This window comes from Ranitomeya imitator, chromosome 5 (genome assembly GCF_032444005.1).
Source record: "Ranitomeya imitator isolate aRanImi1 chromosome 5, aRanImi1.pri, whole genome shotgun sequence".
In the NCBI taxonomy this organism is placed as follows: domain Eukaryota; kingdom Metazoa; phylum Chordata; class Amphibia; order Anura; family Dendrobatidae; genus Ranitomeya; species Ranitomeya imitator.
The window spans coordinates 650,635,411-650,656,145 of record NC_091286.1 but is presented as its reverse complement, the minus strand read 5'-3'; the positions used below and the strand labels follow the sequence as shown (position 1 = coordinate 650,656,145).

The window sequence follows — 20,735 nt, the reverse complement described above, 5'->3', positions numbered from 1 at the left end:
AACAATGAGAATGGCTGTGATTGGCTGTTCGGAATTGAACAGCCAATCACAGCGATCGAGAGGGCGGGTGGGCGGCGACAATGCCCTGGATGCCGAGGCTATCTCCCCCCAGGTGAGATGGCGTCGGAATTTTAATGCGATCACCGCGACTTAAGTCGCGGTATCGCATTAAAGGGCAGGACGTACTATCCCGTCAAGGGTCAGATAGGCCCAGGGCACCTCGACGGGATAGTACGTCCAAGGTCACAGAGGGGTTAAGATTCCACTCAGATCACTTCATGTATCCACCAGTAGCAAGTTCTTATTCTGCAGGAAGGTTTATTAACCCCTTAATGACCGCCAATACGTCTTTTAACTGACCTGAGATATAAGAGAATAGCCTCCCCATACAGGAGACAATCCAGCAGCTGTCGGCTGTACACTATAGCTGACAACTTGCTGCATCAGCCACGATCAGTGTTTGCACTGTACATATCTGTTTAACCACTTACATGCTGCTGTCAATAGTGACTACATCATTATAAATGGTTAACAGAGTGTGGGGGCTTCTTCCTCTTTATCCCAATTGGTGCCCTCAGATCATGATTGTGTGGTCCTGATGTTTGCCATGGCAATTCATGACCAAATAGCGGCCTTAGAGTCTGTCGGCTGTTGTAACCTGTTCAGAAGTTACCGGCATTTAGGTGGTAAAAATGCACATTTTCATTTGTCATACCACTTTGCATTAATTCCTGTAGAGCACCTGAAGGGTTAATAAACTACCTGACTGCAGTTTTCAATATGTCAGGGGGTGCTGTTTTTAAAATGGTATCACGTTTGGGGGTTTCCCAATATATGAGACCCCTAAAGTCAATTCAAACATGGATAGTTCCCTAAAAAAATAAATGTTGTAAATTTCCTTGAAAAAATGAAAAATTACTGCTACATTATTAAACCTCTTAAAATGCTAAGAAAATAAAAGAACATTTTACAAATGGTGCTGATGTAAAGCAGACATGTGGGAAATATTATTTATTAATGGTTTGCTGTGGTCTGACCATCTGTATTAAAGGAATAATCATTCAAACTTTGAAAATTGCTAATTTTTTAACATCTTTCTCAAATTTTTGATATTTTCTATAAATAAACACAAAACATATTGACCTAAATTTACCATTATCATAAAGTATAATGTGTCACGAAAAAACAATCTCAAAATCACTGGGATATGTTGAAGCATTGCAGAGTTATTACCACATAAAGTGGCAATGGTCAGATTTCAAAAATTTGGCTCCGTCACTAAGGGGTTAAGCAGCCTCTTGGCATAAGGAAGACAAAATAGTCTGTGCAAATAGGCACCTACATGACAGGCCGTACTCACCCGAACAGAATAATGTGTCCAGCTCTATGTAGCTGGCAGGAGACTGACCACACTGGAGGTATGCACACAGAGCCACAACAATCCAGCTGGACTTCCTTATAGCTGCCGTACCACACCTCATATATCTGAGCAACCAATCCCACCCATCTCTCTGACTACTCGTAAACCCTACCCCCTTGACACACCCTATAAACTCTTGCAGCACTATGTTATATATATATATATATATATATATATATATATATATATATATATATATATATATATATATATATTTATTTCCCCTTTCTTGCTTGTTGCAGTCGTGGTAATTTTGAGTCACGATACAGCCCCACTTACATGATACTGCAATGCAGCGGCTGCATAACGCAATCCTAGGCTACAGCCTTATAAAGCCAAATCACACATCTTTATCCATTAAGGGATTATTTACGTAGGGCTCACTGTACACTCGGTAATTATTGTATCGCAGCCACGTACAACACTCTTTAGAATTAGTGTTTTGCATTTTTTGTTAATTTTTTTTTTTTTTTTTTTTTTTAATACAATCATTTTTCATTTAAAGCCAGCAGTTTGTTCTTCCAGGATCGTGGCGCACATTCTCCGCTACTTTGGAACAAGTTGTGTTTTCTGATCTTTTGATTTTGTTTTTGCTGCTAAAATGTAGTTCTGAAGCCAAGCACAATGAGCTCATAATTACTTTTTATTTATCTTTTGTGCCCCGGTAAAGCACTTAAGTGAATCAAGTTGTTCCGTCGTTCTCCTCGTTTACCGATGTTTATGGTTTCTCACCATCATACACAATATTCCTCCCGACTCCGTGACTTTATTGTCTCTACTCCACAAAGTAACACAAGTCCAGAACTGTCAGTAAAATTAATCTTGTGTCAGCGTGGTTCTTTTTGCCATTATTTTTTTTTCTTTTCCTGCAGGTGAAGTGTATATTCAGGGCTCAGTATGAAGAGGTTTTTAACATTTCCAGACCAAGTGAAGACGATCGGTGGAAATTTTTCCAAGATTTAATTCTTAATCAGGCTGCTATGCCCCCTCCAAAAAGGAAAAAGACTGGTAAGTGTCAAAGGAAAGGTTTTTCCAAATTTTTTACTGCAGTATATCCGACACTAGTCCCATGTTTCTTAGTCAGGAGTCTAACATAATATGGCCCTGAAGTCTTCCAGTGTGTTGGGGGATGGACAAACCAGTCAATAATTTGGGCGGTACTAGCCAACTTCCCTAGCTGCTGTAGTGTGAAGGACGGCTTCTGACTCTTCCCTGATAGATGGTGTCAGGGAATGGAAGGATTGGGCATGCTGAAACACCGTTCCCTAGTCTAGATACCTTGCCTATCCCTAACGAAAAATACTTACATGGTCACCTAAACCTGGCCTTACTTGGCTCAAGACAAGCAGACTTATTCCTCTGGCTCAAACTTTATGGCGCTCCTTACTAGATCAAATCTAGCATGCTCTTCCCCAGCTCAAGCTTAGTATGTACCCATCACTACCCGTCTCAACCTTAACGTGATTCTCTACCACCCTCCATCCTTCCCAGTATGAGTTTAGTGTGTTTAACCTCTCCCATTCTTCCCGGCTCCTACTCCCTACCACACCCCACACACCATTGCAACCTGCTTAACTTGTTGCCTACCTTCCCTACAGGCTCCTGCTTAGCGTGCCCCGCTCCTGCTTAGCGTGCCCCGCTCCGGCTCCTGCTTAGCGTGCCCCCCCTCCGGCTCCTGCTTAGCGTGCCCCCCCTCCGGCTCCTGCTTAGCGTGCCCCCCCTCCGGCTCCTGCTTAGCGTGCCCCCCTCCGGCTCCTGCTTAGCGTGCCCCCCTCCGGCTCCTGCTTAGCGTGCCCCCCTCCGGCTCCTGCTTAGCGTGCCCCCTCCGGCTCCTGCTTGGCGTTTACCCTGCCCTCCGACTCCTGCTTGGTGTTTACCCTGCCCTCCGTCTCCTGCTTGGTGTTTACCCTGCCCTCCGACTCCTGCTTGGCGTTTACCCTGCCCTCCGACTCCTGCTTGGTGTTTACCCTGCCCTCCGGCTCCTGCTTGGCGTTTACCCTGCCCTCCGGCTCCTGCTTGGCGTTTACCCTGCCCTCCGGCTCCTGCTTGGCGTTCACCCTGCCCTCCGGCTCCTGCTTAGCATGCTCACCACTCTGGATCAAGCTTAGCTTGCTTTTCTCTATCGCCTCATTGGGGGAAACGGGAACCATGGGTGTATGCTGCTGCCATTAGGAGGCACAAAAAAAGTTAGCTCCTCCTCTGCAGTGTACACCCCACTGACTGGCATCATGAACTTCTGTTTAGCTTAGTGTCAGTAGGAGGTGGACTCCAATCCTTATCTACCTCAATGTGCGTCTTTTTTTCAGGTTTCTGGAGGGATACAGTGTGAACAGTCACAACTGTAATCCCAAATTACGGACTATGAGTACGGCGTGTACTGCCACTTCGTATCTTCATAGATCCGACAGCAGGACCAAGACCCCTAGCACACCAGCGTGCTCAGAAAACCGGTCCGAGCTCCGTCCCCCACCCACTTTCCCACCAGAGCCTGTCGGTTGCGGAGACGAGGACGTCTCATACCTTCCTCGGATTAAGGTCAGCAACAGACGACATGGGATGTTTTAGGTGAGTATTTCCCCCGCCAGTCCCAGATTATGCAAAGGGGGCCAGACGTTAATAAGGGGTCCCCCAGGTTTTTTTTATTTTACTAAAAAGTGCAGGGTTTTTCCTAGGCTACCTTGGCCTGGTTGTCGCTTCTTGTGGCCATCGGCGGTGGCAGGGGGCAGGGATCTTCGCTGCAGGCAGCCTTTGCAGGCACAGTTCCTCTCATCCGCGCGGCGTCCTTTGCAGGCAGCCGTGTCTCCCACTTTTCCCGGCGGCTGCACTGCCTTCTGATCAGTGCGGCTGGCTGCTGCTGCTCCTTTTCACAGCAGCTGCACGGTCTTCTGTTCCCGGCGTCCGCACTGTTCTGGCGCCGCGGCATTCTCCGGCGGCCGCCAGCCTCTAATTTAGACTGTCTTCTGCCCGGGCCTACTTCCAGCGCCGCAACTCCGCTTACTTCCTTTTCTCTCGGGCGGGCTTTTCTCCTGCCCGACTGTCATAGCCCGCCCACCGGCACCATCTTGGTACTCCTGTACAGGTGGTTTAGCTCCGCCCACCATTCCTGTGCCTCTGTAGGAAGCATTTCGGCGCCCTCCAAGAGCGCGATTCCTGGCGTCCTCATCTCCTTTGCGGTCGCCATCTCCCTGCTGTTGCCCGCACCAAGCACCAGACCCTGAAGCCTTCTCTGACTGATTTCCTTGAGGAACATCTTCCAGCCGTGCAGTGGACACCAAATCGTCTGCCGTGAGTAGCTCTGCACTGCAGACTCACCCTCTCCTCTGCCCTCCTGTCCCCTAACCTTCTGGCATTCGTCAGGAACCCGTTCGTCATGTCTAATTCTAAGGGAACTCACTCCCTCCTACTTCTTCCACTACTTCCTCTGCCTTAGTCAAACACTTTGTCTGTTCGTCTTGTAACTGCAAACTTCCCTCGGGTCAGTCTTCTCCCCTCTGTCAGGCCTGCAGCAACCCCACTATGCCCACCGTCCAGGATACCCCGGCTGCTCTTCTTGAGTGAAGCCCCCACTCCAGTTTGGGCTTCTTCTCTGTCACAATCGGTAGCGGACCTAACACGGGTGTCACAGGCCCTTGTGTCCTTGCTTGATAGGTTACCCCTACAGGCTCCCGCAGTAGCCAGCAGGTCGCAGGAAGCCCCGTCTGAGCCTTCCACTATAGGCCACAAAAGATCCAGACAGGAACGCCGGTCTGAGTCCTCTTCCCGTTCCATCTTGCCTCACGGTCCTTCTCTGCGATCGGCTTCTCCCCGGTCCTCCTCCCCTGAGTCTGGCGAGGCGTTCTCTGATGCTCCTTCGGAGGATAATTTGGAGCTGGACTCGAACCTGATCGCTAGCATGAGGGATACAGTTCAGAGTCTCATTGGAGCCATCAATCAGACCTGTGGCATCAAAGATTCCTCTACGGAACCCACGGATCAGGCGGTTTCGTTTAGACGGTCCAAACAACCTCCCAAGGTTTTTGCTCCTCATCCTGAATTTGATGAGCTTCTGGCCAGAGAAGGGGAGAATCCGACAGACGTTTTCAAAGAGGAAAGTGCCTTGGCGTCTTATATCCCTTTCCTCTGGATCTCATCGCCAACTGAACGTCTTCACCAACTGATCTTCTTCGCCCTATGTAGATCCTCCAGTCTCTAGACTTTCCACCAACACAGTCCTTCCGCTGTCCGGAGGGGCATCTCTAAAAGATTCCAACAACAGGATTATCCTTTGCGAAGTTGACTTTCGAAGCGGACGCGTCTTCCCTATGCCTGGCCTTTGCTTCCACCTGGATTTCGAAGTCTGTATCCAAATGGGCCAATCAACTCCATTGGGGCATTCTGGCTACCCCCAAGGTAGATCCTCGAGGTCTAGCACTGGACGATCCACCTCGGCATGACTCACGGCAAGACCCCAGCCCACTTCCCAGGCTGGGGGCGGCCGTCTTCTCTTCTTCAGAGACGTCTGGATCTCCTCAGTAGAGGACGCTTGGGTCAGGGAAGTTGTATCCTCAGGATACAAAATAGGGTTTGTTTCACGGCCCCGGGATTGTTTCTTTGAGTCCCGACCTCCAAGAGATCCTGCTCTAGTTCCGGGTTTCTTCGCAGCCATCGCTTCTCTCCTCAAATCCGTGGTAATCGTTCCCATCTCAGAAAAAGAACGGTTCACAGATTTCTATTCAAATCTTTTTGTGGTAACGATAAAACACAGCAAAGTTCATCCCATTCTGGAACTGAAATTGCTGAACAAGAGGGTTCGTCTGAGACATTTCAGGATGGAATCCCTTCGTTCGGTAATTGCTTCCATGGAGGCTCAGGAATTTCTGTGCTCCATAGACATCCAGGACGCCTACCTCCATGTACCGATATTCCCGGGACATCACCGATTCCTGCGTTTTGCAGTACTTCAGGAGCATTTTCAGTTCGTCGCCCTGCTGTTCGGTCTCGCAACTGCTCCCAGGGTTTTCACGAAGATCATGGCAGCGCTGATGGCCATCTTGAGGGTCAGGGGCTTGGTTTTTTTTCCGTACCTCAACGACATCCTCATCAAGGCCCCGTGCTTTTCTCAGGCTTGCAATAGTCTGTCCATCGTCCTCGACACTATAGCCCTTTTCGAGTGGCTTGTCAACAGGAAGAAATCCTATCTTGTTCCTTCTCAGCACCTTGTTTTTCTGGGCATGCTCTTTGACACTCGTCTGACCAGAGTCTTCCTTTAAGAAAGGAGAAAAAAAAGCGCAAATAAAGTGCACACACAACCCATATAGAGTGAACACAGCTTTTATTGAGACCAAAAAATTGCTAACAAGACATAAAAACATTTAAAAACGCATGTAAAAAACATACCCACACAACAATAACATTCCCTGTATATGAGGATGTATATCAAGCAGACTCAAGGAAATAATAATCCCAAAGAAGATGTCAAATGAGTAGTGAAAGTATATCAATAAGAATAAATAAAGGTAAAATACACACCCACCATATGCTCAATTGAAGAAACCCCCACAAACCTGATGGATAACAATATTATAGTTGGCAATGTCGCCACAAAGTGGCTATAGAAAAATTGATATGCCTATAAAAAACAATGTTCTGTATGAAAAACTGTGGTAATAAACCACTAATAAATACGTAAATAAGTAATAATACATTATCCGTAACGTGAAAAAGGGTACATCGCATTGAGCACATGGTAGAACATGCAGAATACATAAATAAACAAATAGTCATACTCACTGCTCACTAGAGGGAGCCTGCTTGCTCCCAACGCGTATCGCTACTCCAGGTAGCTTCGTCAGGGGAAGTGAGGAGGTGTTAGTAACGTCAGATATATAGTTGTAAGTGCACTTACTGATAGGCTAATGATTGTCAGCACAAGTGCCCGGCAACCATTAAGCAGTGGAGCAGCTCCAGTCTGTCAGGGTCATAGTGTCGGTAGAGAGGGGTGGACTTTGTCAAATCTTTATTGTCCACCCCTCTCTACCGACACTATGACCCTTACAAACTGGAGCTGCTCCACTGCTTAATGGTTGCTGGGCACATGTGCTGACAATCATTAGCCTATCAGTAAGTGCACTTACAACTATATATCTGACGTTACTAACACCTCCTCACTTCCCCTGACGAAGCTACCTGGAGTAGCGATACGCGTTGGGAGCAAGCAGGCTCCCTCTAGTGAGCAGTGAGTATGACTATTTGTTAATGTATTCTGCATGTTCTACCATGTGCTCAATGCGATGTACCCTTTTTCACATTATGGATTATGCATTATTACTTATTTACGTATTTATTAGTGGTTTATTACCACAGTTTTTCATACAGAACATTGTTTTTTATAAGCATATCAATTTTTCTATAGCCACTTTGTGGCGACATTGCCAACTATAATATTGTTATCCATCAGGTTTGTGGGGGTTTCTTCAATTGAGCATATGGTGAGTGTGTATTTTACCTTTATTTATTCTTATTGATGTACTTTCACTACTCATTTGACATCTTCTTTGGGATTATTTCCTTGAGTCTGCTTGATATACATCCTCATATACAGGGGATGTTATTGTTGTGTGGGTATGTTTTTTACATGCGTTTTTAAATGTTTTTATGTCTTGTTAGCACTTTTTTGGTCTCCATAAAAGCTTTGTTCACTCTATATGGGTTGTGTGCGCACTTTATTTGCGCTTCTTTTTCTCCTTCTTGCATGTTTTTCGGCGCATTAGTTGCACCCTCCCTTTAATGTAGGTCATGTATTTGTAGTGGTGCCCGCTCGATTTCTTCTTTCTGACCAGAGTCTTCCTTCCCGCAGACAAGAGATCCATCCTTCTTCGGGAGGTTCGCTTGCTCCAGGGTCCTTGGCTTCCCTCCTTCCGATCGACCATTGGAAGCGATTCCCTTCGCCCAATTTCACTCAAGACCTCTTCAGCAGGCTATTCTATCACAGTGGGACATGTCTGTCTTCTCCCTGGATCATCCGATTCAGCTTTCTCCCCGGGTCAAACTGTCCCTCAACTGGTGGCTGACGTCACCTTTCATCTCCCAGGGCAGGTCCTTCCTTCCAGTTCACTGGCAGGTGGTGACGACTGACGCCAGCCTGCTCGGCTGGGGTGTATTTTTTCGTCACCTGACTGTTCAGGGTCGCTGGTCGGCGCAGGAGTCATCTCTGCCGATCAGTGTCCTCGAGATTCGGGCCATCTTTCTGTCTCTTCTTCACTGGGAAAGGATTCTCAAGGGTCTGCCAATTCGAATCCAGACGTACAATGCCACAGCAGTGGCATATGTCAACGACCAGGGGGGGACTCGGAGCTCTCTGGCCTCGGCCGTGGTATCCAAGATCCTCATTTGGGCAGAGGCAACGGTCCCGGTGATATCCGTGGTGCATATCCCCGGCGTGGACAATTGGGCCGCCGACTTCCTCAGCCGTGAGGGCCTCGCGGCAGGGGAATGGTCCTTGCATCAGGTCTTCCATCAGATTTGTCTTCAATGGGGGACTCCGGATGTGAACCTCACGGCGTCCCGAATCAACAGGAAGGTCCCTTGGTTCGTCTCCAGGTCCCGCGATCCTCTCGCAGTGGGCGTCGATGCTCTGGCCATTCCTTGGTCGCAATTCGTGCTCCCCTATCTATTTCCACCCCTTACCCTGCTTCCCAAGCTGTTGAAAAAGATCAAGGCGGAAGGGGTGCCGGTCATTCTGATCGCCCCGGAGATCTTGGTTCGTAGAGATGGTCAATCTTCTCGCGGACGCCCCTGGCGGCTTCCAGACAGACCCGATCTCAGGGTCTGATCTGCCACCCTAATTCTCAGTCGCTAAGTTTAACGGCGTGGCTGTTGAAACCGCAGTTCTAAGAGCGTCCGGCCTTTCGGATCGGGTGATTCACACTATGATCCATGCTAGGAAGCATTCGTCTTCCAAAATCTACTATCGTACCTGGAAGGCTTACTTCTGTTGGTGCAAGTCCAGCCACGTTTCACCTATGTCCTTTTCCCTTCCTTCCATTTTGGCCTTCCTTCAGGCAGGCCTGGATGCGTGCCTTGCCCTTAGTTCCCTAAAGGGCCAGGTTTTTGCGCTATCTATCCTCTTTCAGAAGACGTTATCTTCTCGGCCACAGGTCAAGACCTTCCTTCAGGGAGTAGCCCATGCTGTTTCTCCGTACAAGGCTCCTGTGGCTTCATGGGATCTTAATCTTGTGCTGGAGGTTCTGAGGGGTTCCCCCTTGGGGCCTCTCAGGGAGGTCTCCCTGTCCGTTCTATCTTGGAAGGTGGCTTTTCTTGTGGCCATCACCTCTATCCGGCGCGTTTCCGAGTTGGCGGCCTTTTCTTGCCGACCTCCTTTCCTGGTTATTCACCAGGACAAGGTGGTCCTGAGGGCTCCACCTTCCTTCCGTCCTAAGGTGGTTTCCATCTTTCACCTCAACGAGGACATTGTTCTGCCTTCCTTTTGTCCAGCTCCGACTCATCCTCTAGAACAATCGTTGAACAAGCTGGACCTCGTCAGGGCGGTGAGGTTCTACCTGGCTAGAACGGCCTCTTTCTAAAAGACTGATTCTCTTTTCGTCATTCCTGATGGCACGCGTAGAGGCCTGCCGGCTTCCAAGGTGACTATTGCTCGCTGGACCAGAACGGCAATTTTGGAGGCTTACCAGGTCAAGAACAGAGTGTCCCTTCCCGAGATTAAGGCTCACTCTAACCGGGCAGTTGGGGCCTCCTGGGCAGTGCACCACAGGGCTTCCGCCCTACAGCTTTGCAAAGCGGCAACCTGGTTTTCCAACCACACATTCGCCAAATTTTACAAGGTCCATAGCTACGCTTCGGCTGATGCCAGCCTAGGCAGAAGTATCTTGCAGGCGGCAGTGGTGAGTCCTCTGTCCTGATGGAAGTCTGTTTTCCCACCCCAGGGACTGCTTTGGGACGTCCCATGGTTCCTGTGTCCCCCAATGAGGCGATAGAGAAAACAGGATTTTTTGGTTGCTTACCGTAAAATCTGTTTCTCGGAGCCTTCATTGGAGGACACAGCACCCTCCCATGTTATTCATATTCTGTTGTTCTATGACTGTTCTCACGTTTACAGTTCTCATGTTTATGGTTAGGTTTCAACCTTATTGTTTTTCTCCTCCTGCTTTCTCACTTACTGAAGTTCATGATGCCAGTCGGTGGGGTGTACACCGCAGAGGAGGAGCTAACTTTTTTGTGTGTATAGTGGCAGCCTCCTAGTGGCAACAGCATACACCCATGGTTCCTGTGTCCCCCAATGGAGGCTCCAAGAAACAGATTTTACGGTAAGCAACCAAAAAATCCTGTTTTCCCATACTTCTTGGCTCAATCTTACCCTGCTCTGTGACCCTATGCTCAAGCTTAGCGTGATTTTTTTTTTTACACCCTCCCCAGCTCAAACTTGGCATGCTTGTCCCATTCTCCCAGTCTCAAGCTTTGTGTGCTACGCAACCTCAAACTTAACGTGTCTCTCCCAAACCATGGGTGGCTCAGGCCTCACGTATCTCACCCAAACCATGCCTGGCTCAGGCCTAGCGGCTTGGGATCTCATCGCTTCTGCAGGAAGTAGATATCATTTTGAACAGTAGCATTGAGATTATGATCCCTTAAATGCACCAATAAGAACACGGACCTTTACTCTGCACCTTGGGGCACTGCCTAATATACTGACAGGTGCTACCAATCCATGCTACATTTCAATCCAGCATTAATGTCCAACATGGCTTCCTTTTTTTCCCCAGTAATTCAGTCTTTGGAGGTTTTACCCCGCGCTCCATCACCGCCGCCACGCCAGCTTTCCGAGGTGGAGAAGCAAAAGATGGAAGACAATGAGGAAAATACTTTGAGGGAATTAAGACTCTTCCTCAGGGACGTCACCAAGCGACTGGCCACCGATAAGCGGTTTAACATCTTCAGCAAACCGGTGGATATTGAAGAGGTCTTGTTTCAGTAATGCACAAACAATGAAGCGGATTGTATCATTAGTCTTAACTCGTTGGATGCGGTCACAGTCGAGAGAAAGTGACCGGACAATCTCCTATTAATCTGAGCTTTGTTACGTATTTGGTCAAATTCTCTGGTTTTTGGGTTTTGTTTTTCTTGCAATAATGAAAACACAAATTTTAGATAAAAAAAAAAAAAAAAAAAAGTCATAATCCACACACTGAGATCCTGCAGGGGAAATAGGGTCTGGTTTCACATCTCTGACATTCACGGACCTCTTAAAGTCCACACCGGCCGCATGTTTCCTAACCTGGGCTCCAGAAGGGTCTGCATTGGGACCTCTAAATCCGGCCTGACTCTGCTGTCCCCCTGGAAACCCCAATGGCGGCAGGATAAAGCTACATTTCCATCATGTGACGCAGGTAGGAATGTAGCGTTATCAAAGGCAACTTTCCAATATACATTTGATGGCTGAGAGTGAACCAGAGGTGGATTATGTCTGCAGCATTTTAAGTAAAGGGCGCTGCCACTTTTGTGTTTTTATTACATACGACCAGAGATGAGACAAGTGAGTTAAGGCTTTACACGTGTAAAACAGTTTCTCAGCAAAATTCCAAATTATTTTTAGACAAAATTGACAGTTTTCATACGATCAAAGCAGTGAAATTGGAGAAGAAAATATTTATCGACTATAAAAGTCCGCTTCTGTGCATGTCCGTGCAACCTGGGATCCCCGGCTGACTCCTAGGCCGGCAAGGGGAAGGTATTGTCAGCCACTTTTCTGTACGGTGAATGACCATTATAGGTATCTTGTCACCAACACATTGGGGTGTAATGTGTTAATCATCTGTTTTTGCATTGGACATTACCCGGGGGGGCGGGGGAGGTCATTAGGCAGCACGAGTATGCATAACAAGACGAGACGCTCTGTCCTCTGCTCAATCTCCGGTGCCACCGGTCTCCCCTTCACGACCTCTTTTTGCTACTTAATACCTAAATATACTTGATTGACATGGGCATGTTTGGGCTCCCCCCGAATGAAGGGGCTGCATAGTGTCCTAAGGCTAGTTTAAAAAAAAAAAAAAAAAAAAGTTGGATTTAGTCTTCTCCAAAAACCTCTGTGTGAACATTACCTTGGTTTTGCCTGAACAGCGGCGCTCTCTACTGCCCAACTGTTCTCGAAACTGCAGAACGGTCGCTTTCACTTGAAGGGAACCTGTCACCCCGTTTTTTTCAAGAAGAGCTAAAAATAGCGTTAAATAGGGGCAGAGCTGGGCTTTACATTAGTGTATTTTGGAGCCTTTATTCCCCACCTATGCTGCCGAAATACCTTTGTAAAGTTGCTGTTTTGGGCTGTCACTCACCCTGGTTAGGTCATATGGGCGTGGTGACAGCGCTGTTTCTCCCCCAGATCTCCGTTGGTGGCGTAGTGGTGTGCGCATGTCCAAGTGGCGAATCCACTGCGCAGCTTCAAGGAAAATAGCGCAATCTGCGCTATTCAGCCGTTTATCGGTGGGCGCGGCCATCTTTGTGAGGCCGCGCGTGCGCAGATGGTTTTTCTCGGCTTCCCGGGGCTTCAGGAAAATGGCCGCGGGATGCCGCGCGTGCGCATATGGCGATCTCGACGGCCATTTTCCTGAAGCCGAGTTTGCATATTGGCTGCAGGAAAATTGCCGCCGCGATCGCCATCTGCGCATGCGCGGCATCCCGCGGCCATTTTCCTGAAGCCCCGGGAAGCCGAGAAGAACCATCTGCGCACGCGTGACCTCACAAAGATGGCCAAGCCCACCGATAAACGGCTGAATAGCGCAGATCGCGCTATTTTCCTTGAAGCTGCGCAGTGGATTCGCCACTTGGACATGCGCACACCACTACACCACCAACGGAGATCTGGGGGAGAAACAGCGCTGTCACCACACCCATATGACCTGACCAGCGTGAGTGACAGCCCAAAACGGCGACTTTACAAAGGTATTTCGGCAGCATAGGTGGGGAATAAAGGCTCCAAAATACACTAATGTAAAGCCCGCTCTGCCCCTATTTAACGCTATTTTTAGCTCTTCTTGAAAAAACGGGGTGACAGGTTCCCTTTAATGCAGCTAATTGCCCAGAGACACCTGTCTATCTACAGCGAAGAGGCTACGGTCCTAAATCAGTGCAATAGCCCCCTTTATTCTCGAGAGGTCCCAGCAGGACCCCAGTGATCGGAATGTAATGGCATAGTTACTATATGTGACTGTTGTGAGTTGCGAGGATGCGGCTCCCGTACGACGGCGACGAATCACTGACCTGCGAAACAGTTCATGCCTAATTATGAGACGTTTCGTCTTATATGGCTGGGTGGGGGGGGGATATTGTCGGACGTTTAGGCAGCCCCCCACGATCATGTGCGATCACCAGGGCAATGTTTATCCCTTCTACAGAGCATTGCATTGCTCCCATTGACCTGTGTGGTCCTCTAGAAGAACAGACGCTCTATGCTGCAGCCAGTGGGGGTGTAGCTTAACTATCACATCCAAATCTGTAGCCCCCATAACATTTCTACAGTGCAGTTGTTTTCCTTTTGCAGGGTTACTTTATTTATCTGGGGCTTTTTACCGATTGTGGAAGCCCCCCAGGGTCCTGTGTTTTTGTTATCCATACTATGTCCATAGACGTAATCTGCCTCCATCTACAGTCCTGACTTCTCTGCAGTCCCCCGTGATCTTTGAAGGCTTTCAATACCTTGGAGTCAGTCTGAGGGTCCTGTGCACGGTTTGTGTTGTCTTGATGCCTGTGTTTAAAAAAAGAAATAAATAAAATATCTGCTCTTTGGATATCCATTAGTTCATCCGCTTGTCATAATTTCCGTTTAATCCTTGCAGCATGCTGTTTTATGACGCTCTCATATTATCTGCTCGTAATCTTGTGTCCATGAGGTTTTTCTTTTGCATGGCGACTTTTGGAAAGGTTTAATGCCCCCCACCCCACCGCCAGCATTTAGAGATTTGTCTGACAGCCGCCGCTTTTGTTATTTTGCAGGTTTCCGATTACCTTGAAGTCATTAGAGAACCCATGGACCTCTCCACCATAATGACCAAAATCGACAAGCACCGCTACATGACCGTGCGGGACTTCCTGACGGACGTGGACCTGATCTGCAGCAACGCCTTGGAGTACAATCCTGATAAAGAGCCGGGAGGTAATGACGCTCAGGCAGAAAAGTGCTCTCGCAATTATTATTTTTCTCCCTCTCCAGGCTATATTGATTTTAAGCCTCTTTCTGCCAGAGGGGCGATGTGTCGAATAGCAGCTCATAATCACTCCTTTCGCTGCCCGTCACCGGGAAAATAGAGAGAGAGGATGGGTGCCATGTTTGCCATTGGAGAAAAATAGTTAGATAAAAAAAGACTGCCTTTTTTATGCTATTGACTCAGTAATATTTTTTAATATTTTTTTTATATGTTATTGATTCTGAGATGCCGCGTGTGTGAGATAAAATGCTGCCTTGGGATCCATAAACTTATGTTCTCCTCCGCTGTTTTCTGAACTGCGATGTGCAGCGTAATTGAGAAGAGCGGCACAAATCCTTTGTGCCCTGGTACAGGACGTATTTAATGCATTTCCCTGTAGTTCGGCCCCTCGTTATTTTACTTGGTGCCTGCTACTTGTGAAGTGTGCGGCCTCCTTTATCACAGAGTCCAAAATACTTGCCAGCTATGTTACAATGAAACGTCCAAAATGCAGATTTATGACGTCCTATGAAACGGGAAATTGCAGCATCAGCATCTCTTCTACCAATGTGCACCGTGTTTTAATGAATCCATGGTGTAAAGACCCCCTATTCACATTAAATGGCTGTCGGACGATCGTTCAGCCCCCGGTTATCTCTCCTAAACACAGCAGCACTCGCCTGCTTCCCCATCTTTCCCCTGCAGTTATCTCTCCAATACGCCGCCGCACTCACTTGCTCCCAATCTTTCAGCCCTTGGTTCTCTCCTATACACTGCAGCACTCATTTGCCCGGATTGTTTGGCTCGTGCCCATCTTTCCCATACACCGCAGTATTCACTTGCCCCCAATCTTTCGCCTGCGGTTATCTCTCCTACACACTGCAGCACTCATTTGCCCCCAATCTTTCAGCCTGCGGTTATCTCTCTTATACACCCCAGCACTCACTTTCCCCCAATTGTTCGGCCCGCACCCATCACTGCCATACTCTGCGGCAATCGCTTGCCCCCCAATCTTTCAGCATGCAGTTACCTCTCCTATACACTGCAGCACTCACTTGCCCCAAGCTCACACATGTTCATTTTCTCAGAGAAAGCATCAAACATCTTCGTCAGTGGTTTATCTCCGTGAGAACAAAGTGATCGGGCAGTTCCAAAATCAAACATGTCCAATCAATATCTCTCCCCGATGATCAGCTATCCCGCCATACACATTAGACTGGCGATATCTGCGCCTTTGGCCGATATTCGTATAATGTGCATGGGGCCTTAGGTAATAGAAATGGCGCTGAGTCTTCCGTCCTTCAGACGTACGATGCACGAGAGGCTTTTGGTTCGACCCCATGTGACTCACAGAGAAATGTCCTTCTGCCGCTGTCTCCCGTACAGATAAAATTATCAGACACCGCGCCTGCACTCTGAAAGACACTGCGCACGCCATCATCGCCGCCGAACTGGATCCGGAGTTCAACAAATTGTGCGAGGAGATTAAAGAAGCACGAACCAAGCGAGGTACGTTGTAATCCACTCTCCTAACCTCCATTCACTAAGGGCGGTGAGCGAGCACACACAGAAGAGCTGACAGATCCTCTCTATATACTACACCACACCGGACAGATCCTCTATATACTACACCACACCGGACAGATCCTCTATATACTACACCACACCGGACAGATCCTCTATATACTACACCACACAGGAGAGCTGACGGATCCTCTATATACTACACCACACAGGACAGATCCTCTATATACTACACCACACAGGAGAGCTGACGGATCCTCTATATACTACACCACACAGGACAGATCCTCTATGTACTACACCACACAGGAGAACTGACAGATCCTCTATATACTACACCACACAGGAGAGCTGACGGATCCTCTATATACTACACCACACAGGAGAGCTGACGGATCCTCTATATACTACACCACACAGGACAGATCCTCTATATACTACACCACACAGGAGAGCTGACGGATCCTCTATATACTACACCACACAGGACAGATCCTCTATGTACTACACCACACAGGAGAACTGACAGATCCTCTATATACTACACCACACAGGAGAGCTGACGGATCCTCTATATACTACACCACACAGGAGAGCTGACAGATCCTCCATATACTACACCACACAGGAGAGCTGACAGATCCTCTATATACTACACCACACAGGAGAGCTGACAGATCCTCTATATACTACACCACACAGGAGAGCTGACAGATCCTCTATATACTACACCACACAGGAGAGCTGACAGATCCTCTATATACTACACCACACAGGAGAGCTGACAGATCCTCTATATACTACACCACACAGGACAGATCCTCTATATACTACACCACACAGGAGAGCTGACAGATCCTCTATATACTACACCACACAGGACAGATCCTCTATATACTACACCACACAGGAGAGCTGACAGATCCTCTATATACTACACCACACAGCAGAGCTGACAGATCCTCTATATACTACACCACACAGGAGAGCTGACAGATCCTCTATATACTACACCACACAGGAGAGCTGACAGATCCTCTCTATATACTACACCACAAAGGAGAGCTGACAGATCCTCTATATACTACACCACACAGAGCTTACAGATCCTCTATATACTACACCACACAGGAGAGCTGACAGATCCTCTATATACTACACCACACAGGAGAGCTGACAGATCCTCTATATATTACACCACACAGGAGAGCTGACAGATCCTCTATATACTACACCACACAGGAGAGCTGACAGATCCTCTATATCCTACACCACACAGGAGAGCTGACAGATCCTCTATATCCTACACCACACAGGAGAGCTGACAGATGCTCTATATAATACACCACACAGGAGAGCTGACAGATCCTCTATATACTACACCACACAGGAGAGCTGACAGATCCTCTATATACTGCACCACACAGGAGAGCTGACAGATCCTCTATATACTACACCACACAGGAGAGCTGACAGATCCTCTATATACTACACCACACAGGAGAGCTGACAGATCCTCTATATACTACAACTCACAGGAGAGCTGACAGATGCTCTATATAATACACCACACAGGAGAGCTGACAGATGCTCTATATCAGGGGTCCCCAACTCCAGTCCTCAAGGCCCACCAACATGTCATGTTTTCAGGATTTCCTTAGTCTTGCCCAGGTAATAATTGCATCACCTGTGCAATGCAAAGGAAATCCTGAAAACATGACCTGTTGGTGGGCCTTGAGGACTGGAGTTGGGGACCCCTGCTCTATATAATACACCACACAGGAGAGCTGACAGATCCTCTATATACTACACCACACAGGAGAACTGACAGATCCTCTATATACTACACCTCACAGGAGAGCTGACAGATCCTCTATATACTACACCACACGGGAGAGCTGACAGATCCTCTATATACTACACCACACAGGAGAACTGACAGATCCTCTATATACTACACCACACAGGAGAACTGACAGATCCTCTATATACTACACCACACAGGAGAGCTGACACATCCTCTATATACTACACCACACAGGAGAGCCGACAGATCCTCTATATACTACACCACACAGGAGAACTGACAGATCCTCTATATACTACACCACACAGGAGAGCTGACACATCCTCTATATACTACACCACACAGGAGAACTGACAGATCCTCTATATACTACACCACACAGGAGAGCTGACACATCCTCTATATACTACACCACACAGGAGAGCTGACAGATCCTCTATATACTACACCACACAGGAGAGCTGACAGATCCTCTATATACTACAACTCACAGGAGAGCTGACAGATGCTCTATATAATACACCACACAGGAGAGCTGACAGATGCTCTATATCAGGGGTCCCCAACTCCAGTCCTCAAGGCCCACCAACATGTCATGTTTTCAGGATTTCCTTAGTCTTGCCCAGGTAATAATTGCATCACCTGTGCAATGCAAAGGAAATCCTGAAAACATGACCTGTTGGTGGGCCTTGAGGACTGGAGTTGGGGACCCCTGCTCTATATAATACACCACACAGGAGAGCTGACAGATCCTCTATATACTACACCACACAGGAGAACTGACAGATCCTCTATATACTACACCTCACAGGAGAGCTGACAGATCCTCTATATACTACACCACACGGGAGAGCTGACAGATCCTCTATATAATACACCACACAGGAGAGCTGACAGATCCTCTATATACTACACCACACAGGAGAACTGACAGATCCTCTATATACTACACCACACAGGAGAACTGACAGATCCTCTATATACTACACCACACAGGAGAGCTGACACATCCTCTATATACTACACCACACAGGAGAGCCGACAGATCCTCTATATACTACACCACACAGGAGAACTGACAGATCCTCTATATACTACACCACACAGGAGAGCTGACACATCCTCTATATACTACACCACACAGGAGAACTGACAGATCCTCTATATACTACACCACACAGGAGAGCTGACACATCCTCTATATGATACACCCCACAGGACAGATCCTCTATATATTACACCACACAGATTTCCGGGATGTACACAGTTAATATAGGCTGTTTCCTCTGGTTGTATATTAGTGAATTTATAATAAAAATAAATCCCTGTGCCGTGCTATGAGGCAACGTTGGACTGAGTGGTCAGATCTGGGATATCTTAATTGATTTCAACCTGCAAAATTTCTGCTTACCTGAAGGAAAGCTCAGGGATGAGTTGAAAATACAGCCAAAAATATTTTCTGGTGTCGTCCAGGATTAAATTAAAATTTCCCCGTTATCTTGTATGTGCAGGTTTGTCGGTGACCACAGAGCAAATAAATCCTCAGAGTTCATTGGCACGGAAAGCAGAGTCCGGAGCGGAGGACGTGTGCCGGAATAAGCACAGGATCGCACTGGCCATGGGGAATCATTCTGCAATCAAATGTAGATGTAGGTATTTTCTTACAGGTAGGAAGCCGATCACCTGTAATAAGTCCGTAACGTCTTCACACTGTACGTTGTACCATTACGTCATGCAGCGGGTGAAGGTGTATGGAGCCGGCTCAGGACTTCAGCCCGCATCACAGCTGTGCAGCGAGCTGGGGTCAGTTTTGATAAGTGCTCTTAACCCCTGAACCCCCTCCATGTGAAAGTGACGTAAGGTGCGGTTCCAGGTGCACGCCGTTTCGGGCGACCATGTATTTTAGTTACATAATGTATTACTGTAAATGAAGCAAGCAGATGATCGCAGGTCCCTTTTTATTTTTGCCATTTTGCCACACATGGAACTTTTTTTCTGATTTCCACTATTTGGGAAAATGAATGATGCTAACCAAAACTACCAACTCCTTTAATAAAGAAATCTTTTGCGCAACAATGTCTAAAAAAAACAAAACAAAGATTTTAACCCATCCATTTAATTTATCTCGGTAATTTCAGTTTGGGAAAGATGGGTTAAGACCAAGGTGGCAAATCTTCAGCTTTCTTCATTGTCGTTTATATCCAGTTACGCCATGACCGGTCAGATTTGCCGTCCTTGGTTGTATAAAATGTGGACCAGCTACACTGTGAAGTCTGTTTCTTGTAATTTAGGGGAAACATGGTTCCCGGTATTCTGTATATTGAAGCATTTTACGTCGGTCATTAATGGGATTCTCCTGCTCCCCTCACCTCTTCATTGGCTCAGTGATTAGCTGCAGCGGTGATGCTCGCTGTGGACGTGATGTCACTGCTGCAGCCAAAAGTATGAGATATATATCGCCTACATACATCAAGTAGCCGTACTACCTGTGTAATATTGCATATTATTGCCAAAACAATGGTGTCCTGTGCGATCTGACCTGAAAGCGTTAGCTGGGAACCTCTCACCGGGTTACCACAGGAGGTGGCGATTGGGGACAGAGGAGACGCCAATCGGGCAGCTAACTATTTTAGGACAAGTTTAAGGCCATGTTCACACCATCATTTTTTTCATGCGGAATCGCCGCGATTTTCCCGCTGCGGGTCCGCAGCTGTTTTCCATGCAGGGTACATTACAATGTACCCTATGGAAAACAGGAACTGCTGTGCCCACATTGCGGAAAATCGCGAAAAAAGCCGCACTGAATAGCCGC

At 47.6% G+C, this 20,735-nt stretch overlaps 1 protein-coding gene across 2 annotated transcripts in view; it reads left to right on the top strand.

The window, feature by feature from the left end:
• Positions 1-20,735, top strand: part of ATAD2B (ATPase family AAA domain containing 2B) — a 153,206-nt gene that overhangs the window by 106,217 nt on the left and 26,254 nt on the right. The window contains exons 20-24 of one of the 2 annotated variants that reach the window (XM_069728154.1): positions 2,293-2,428; positions 11,179-11,375; positions 14,402-14,561; positions 15,979-16,101; positions 19,435-19,572. In XM_069728154.1, the coding sequence (XP_069584255.1) occupies positions 2,293-2,428; positions 11,179-11,375; positions 14,402-14,561; positions 15,979-16,101; positions 19,435-19,572 (754 nt within the window). The remainder of the gene's footprint in view (positions 1-2,292; positions 2,429-11,178; positions 11,376-14,401; positions 14,562-15,978; positions 16,102-19,434; positions 19,573-20,735) is intronic. The other variant, XM_069728155.1, reaches the window with a different exon arrangement.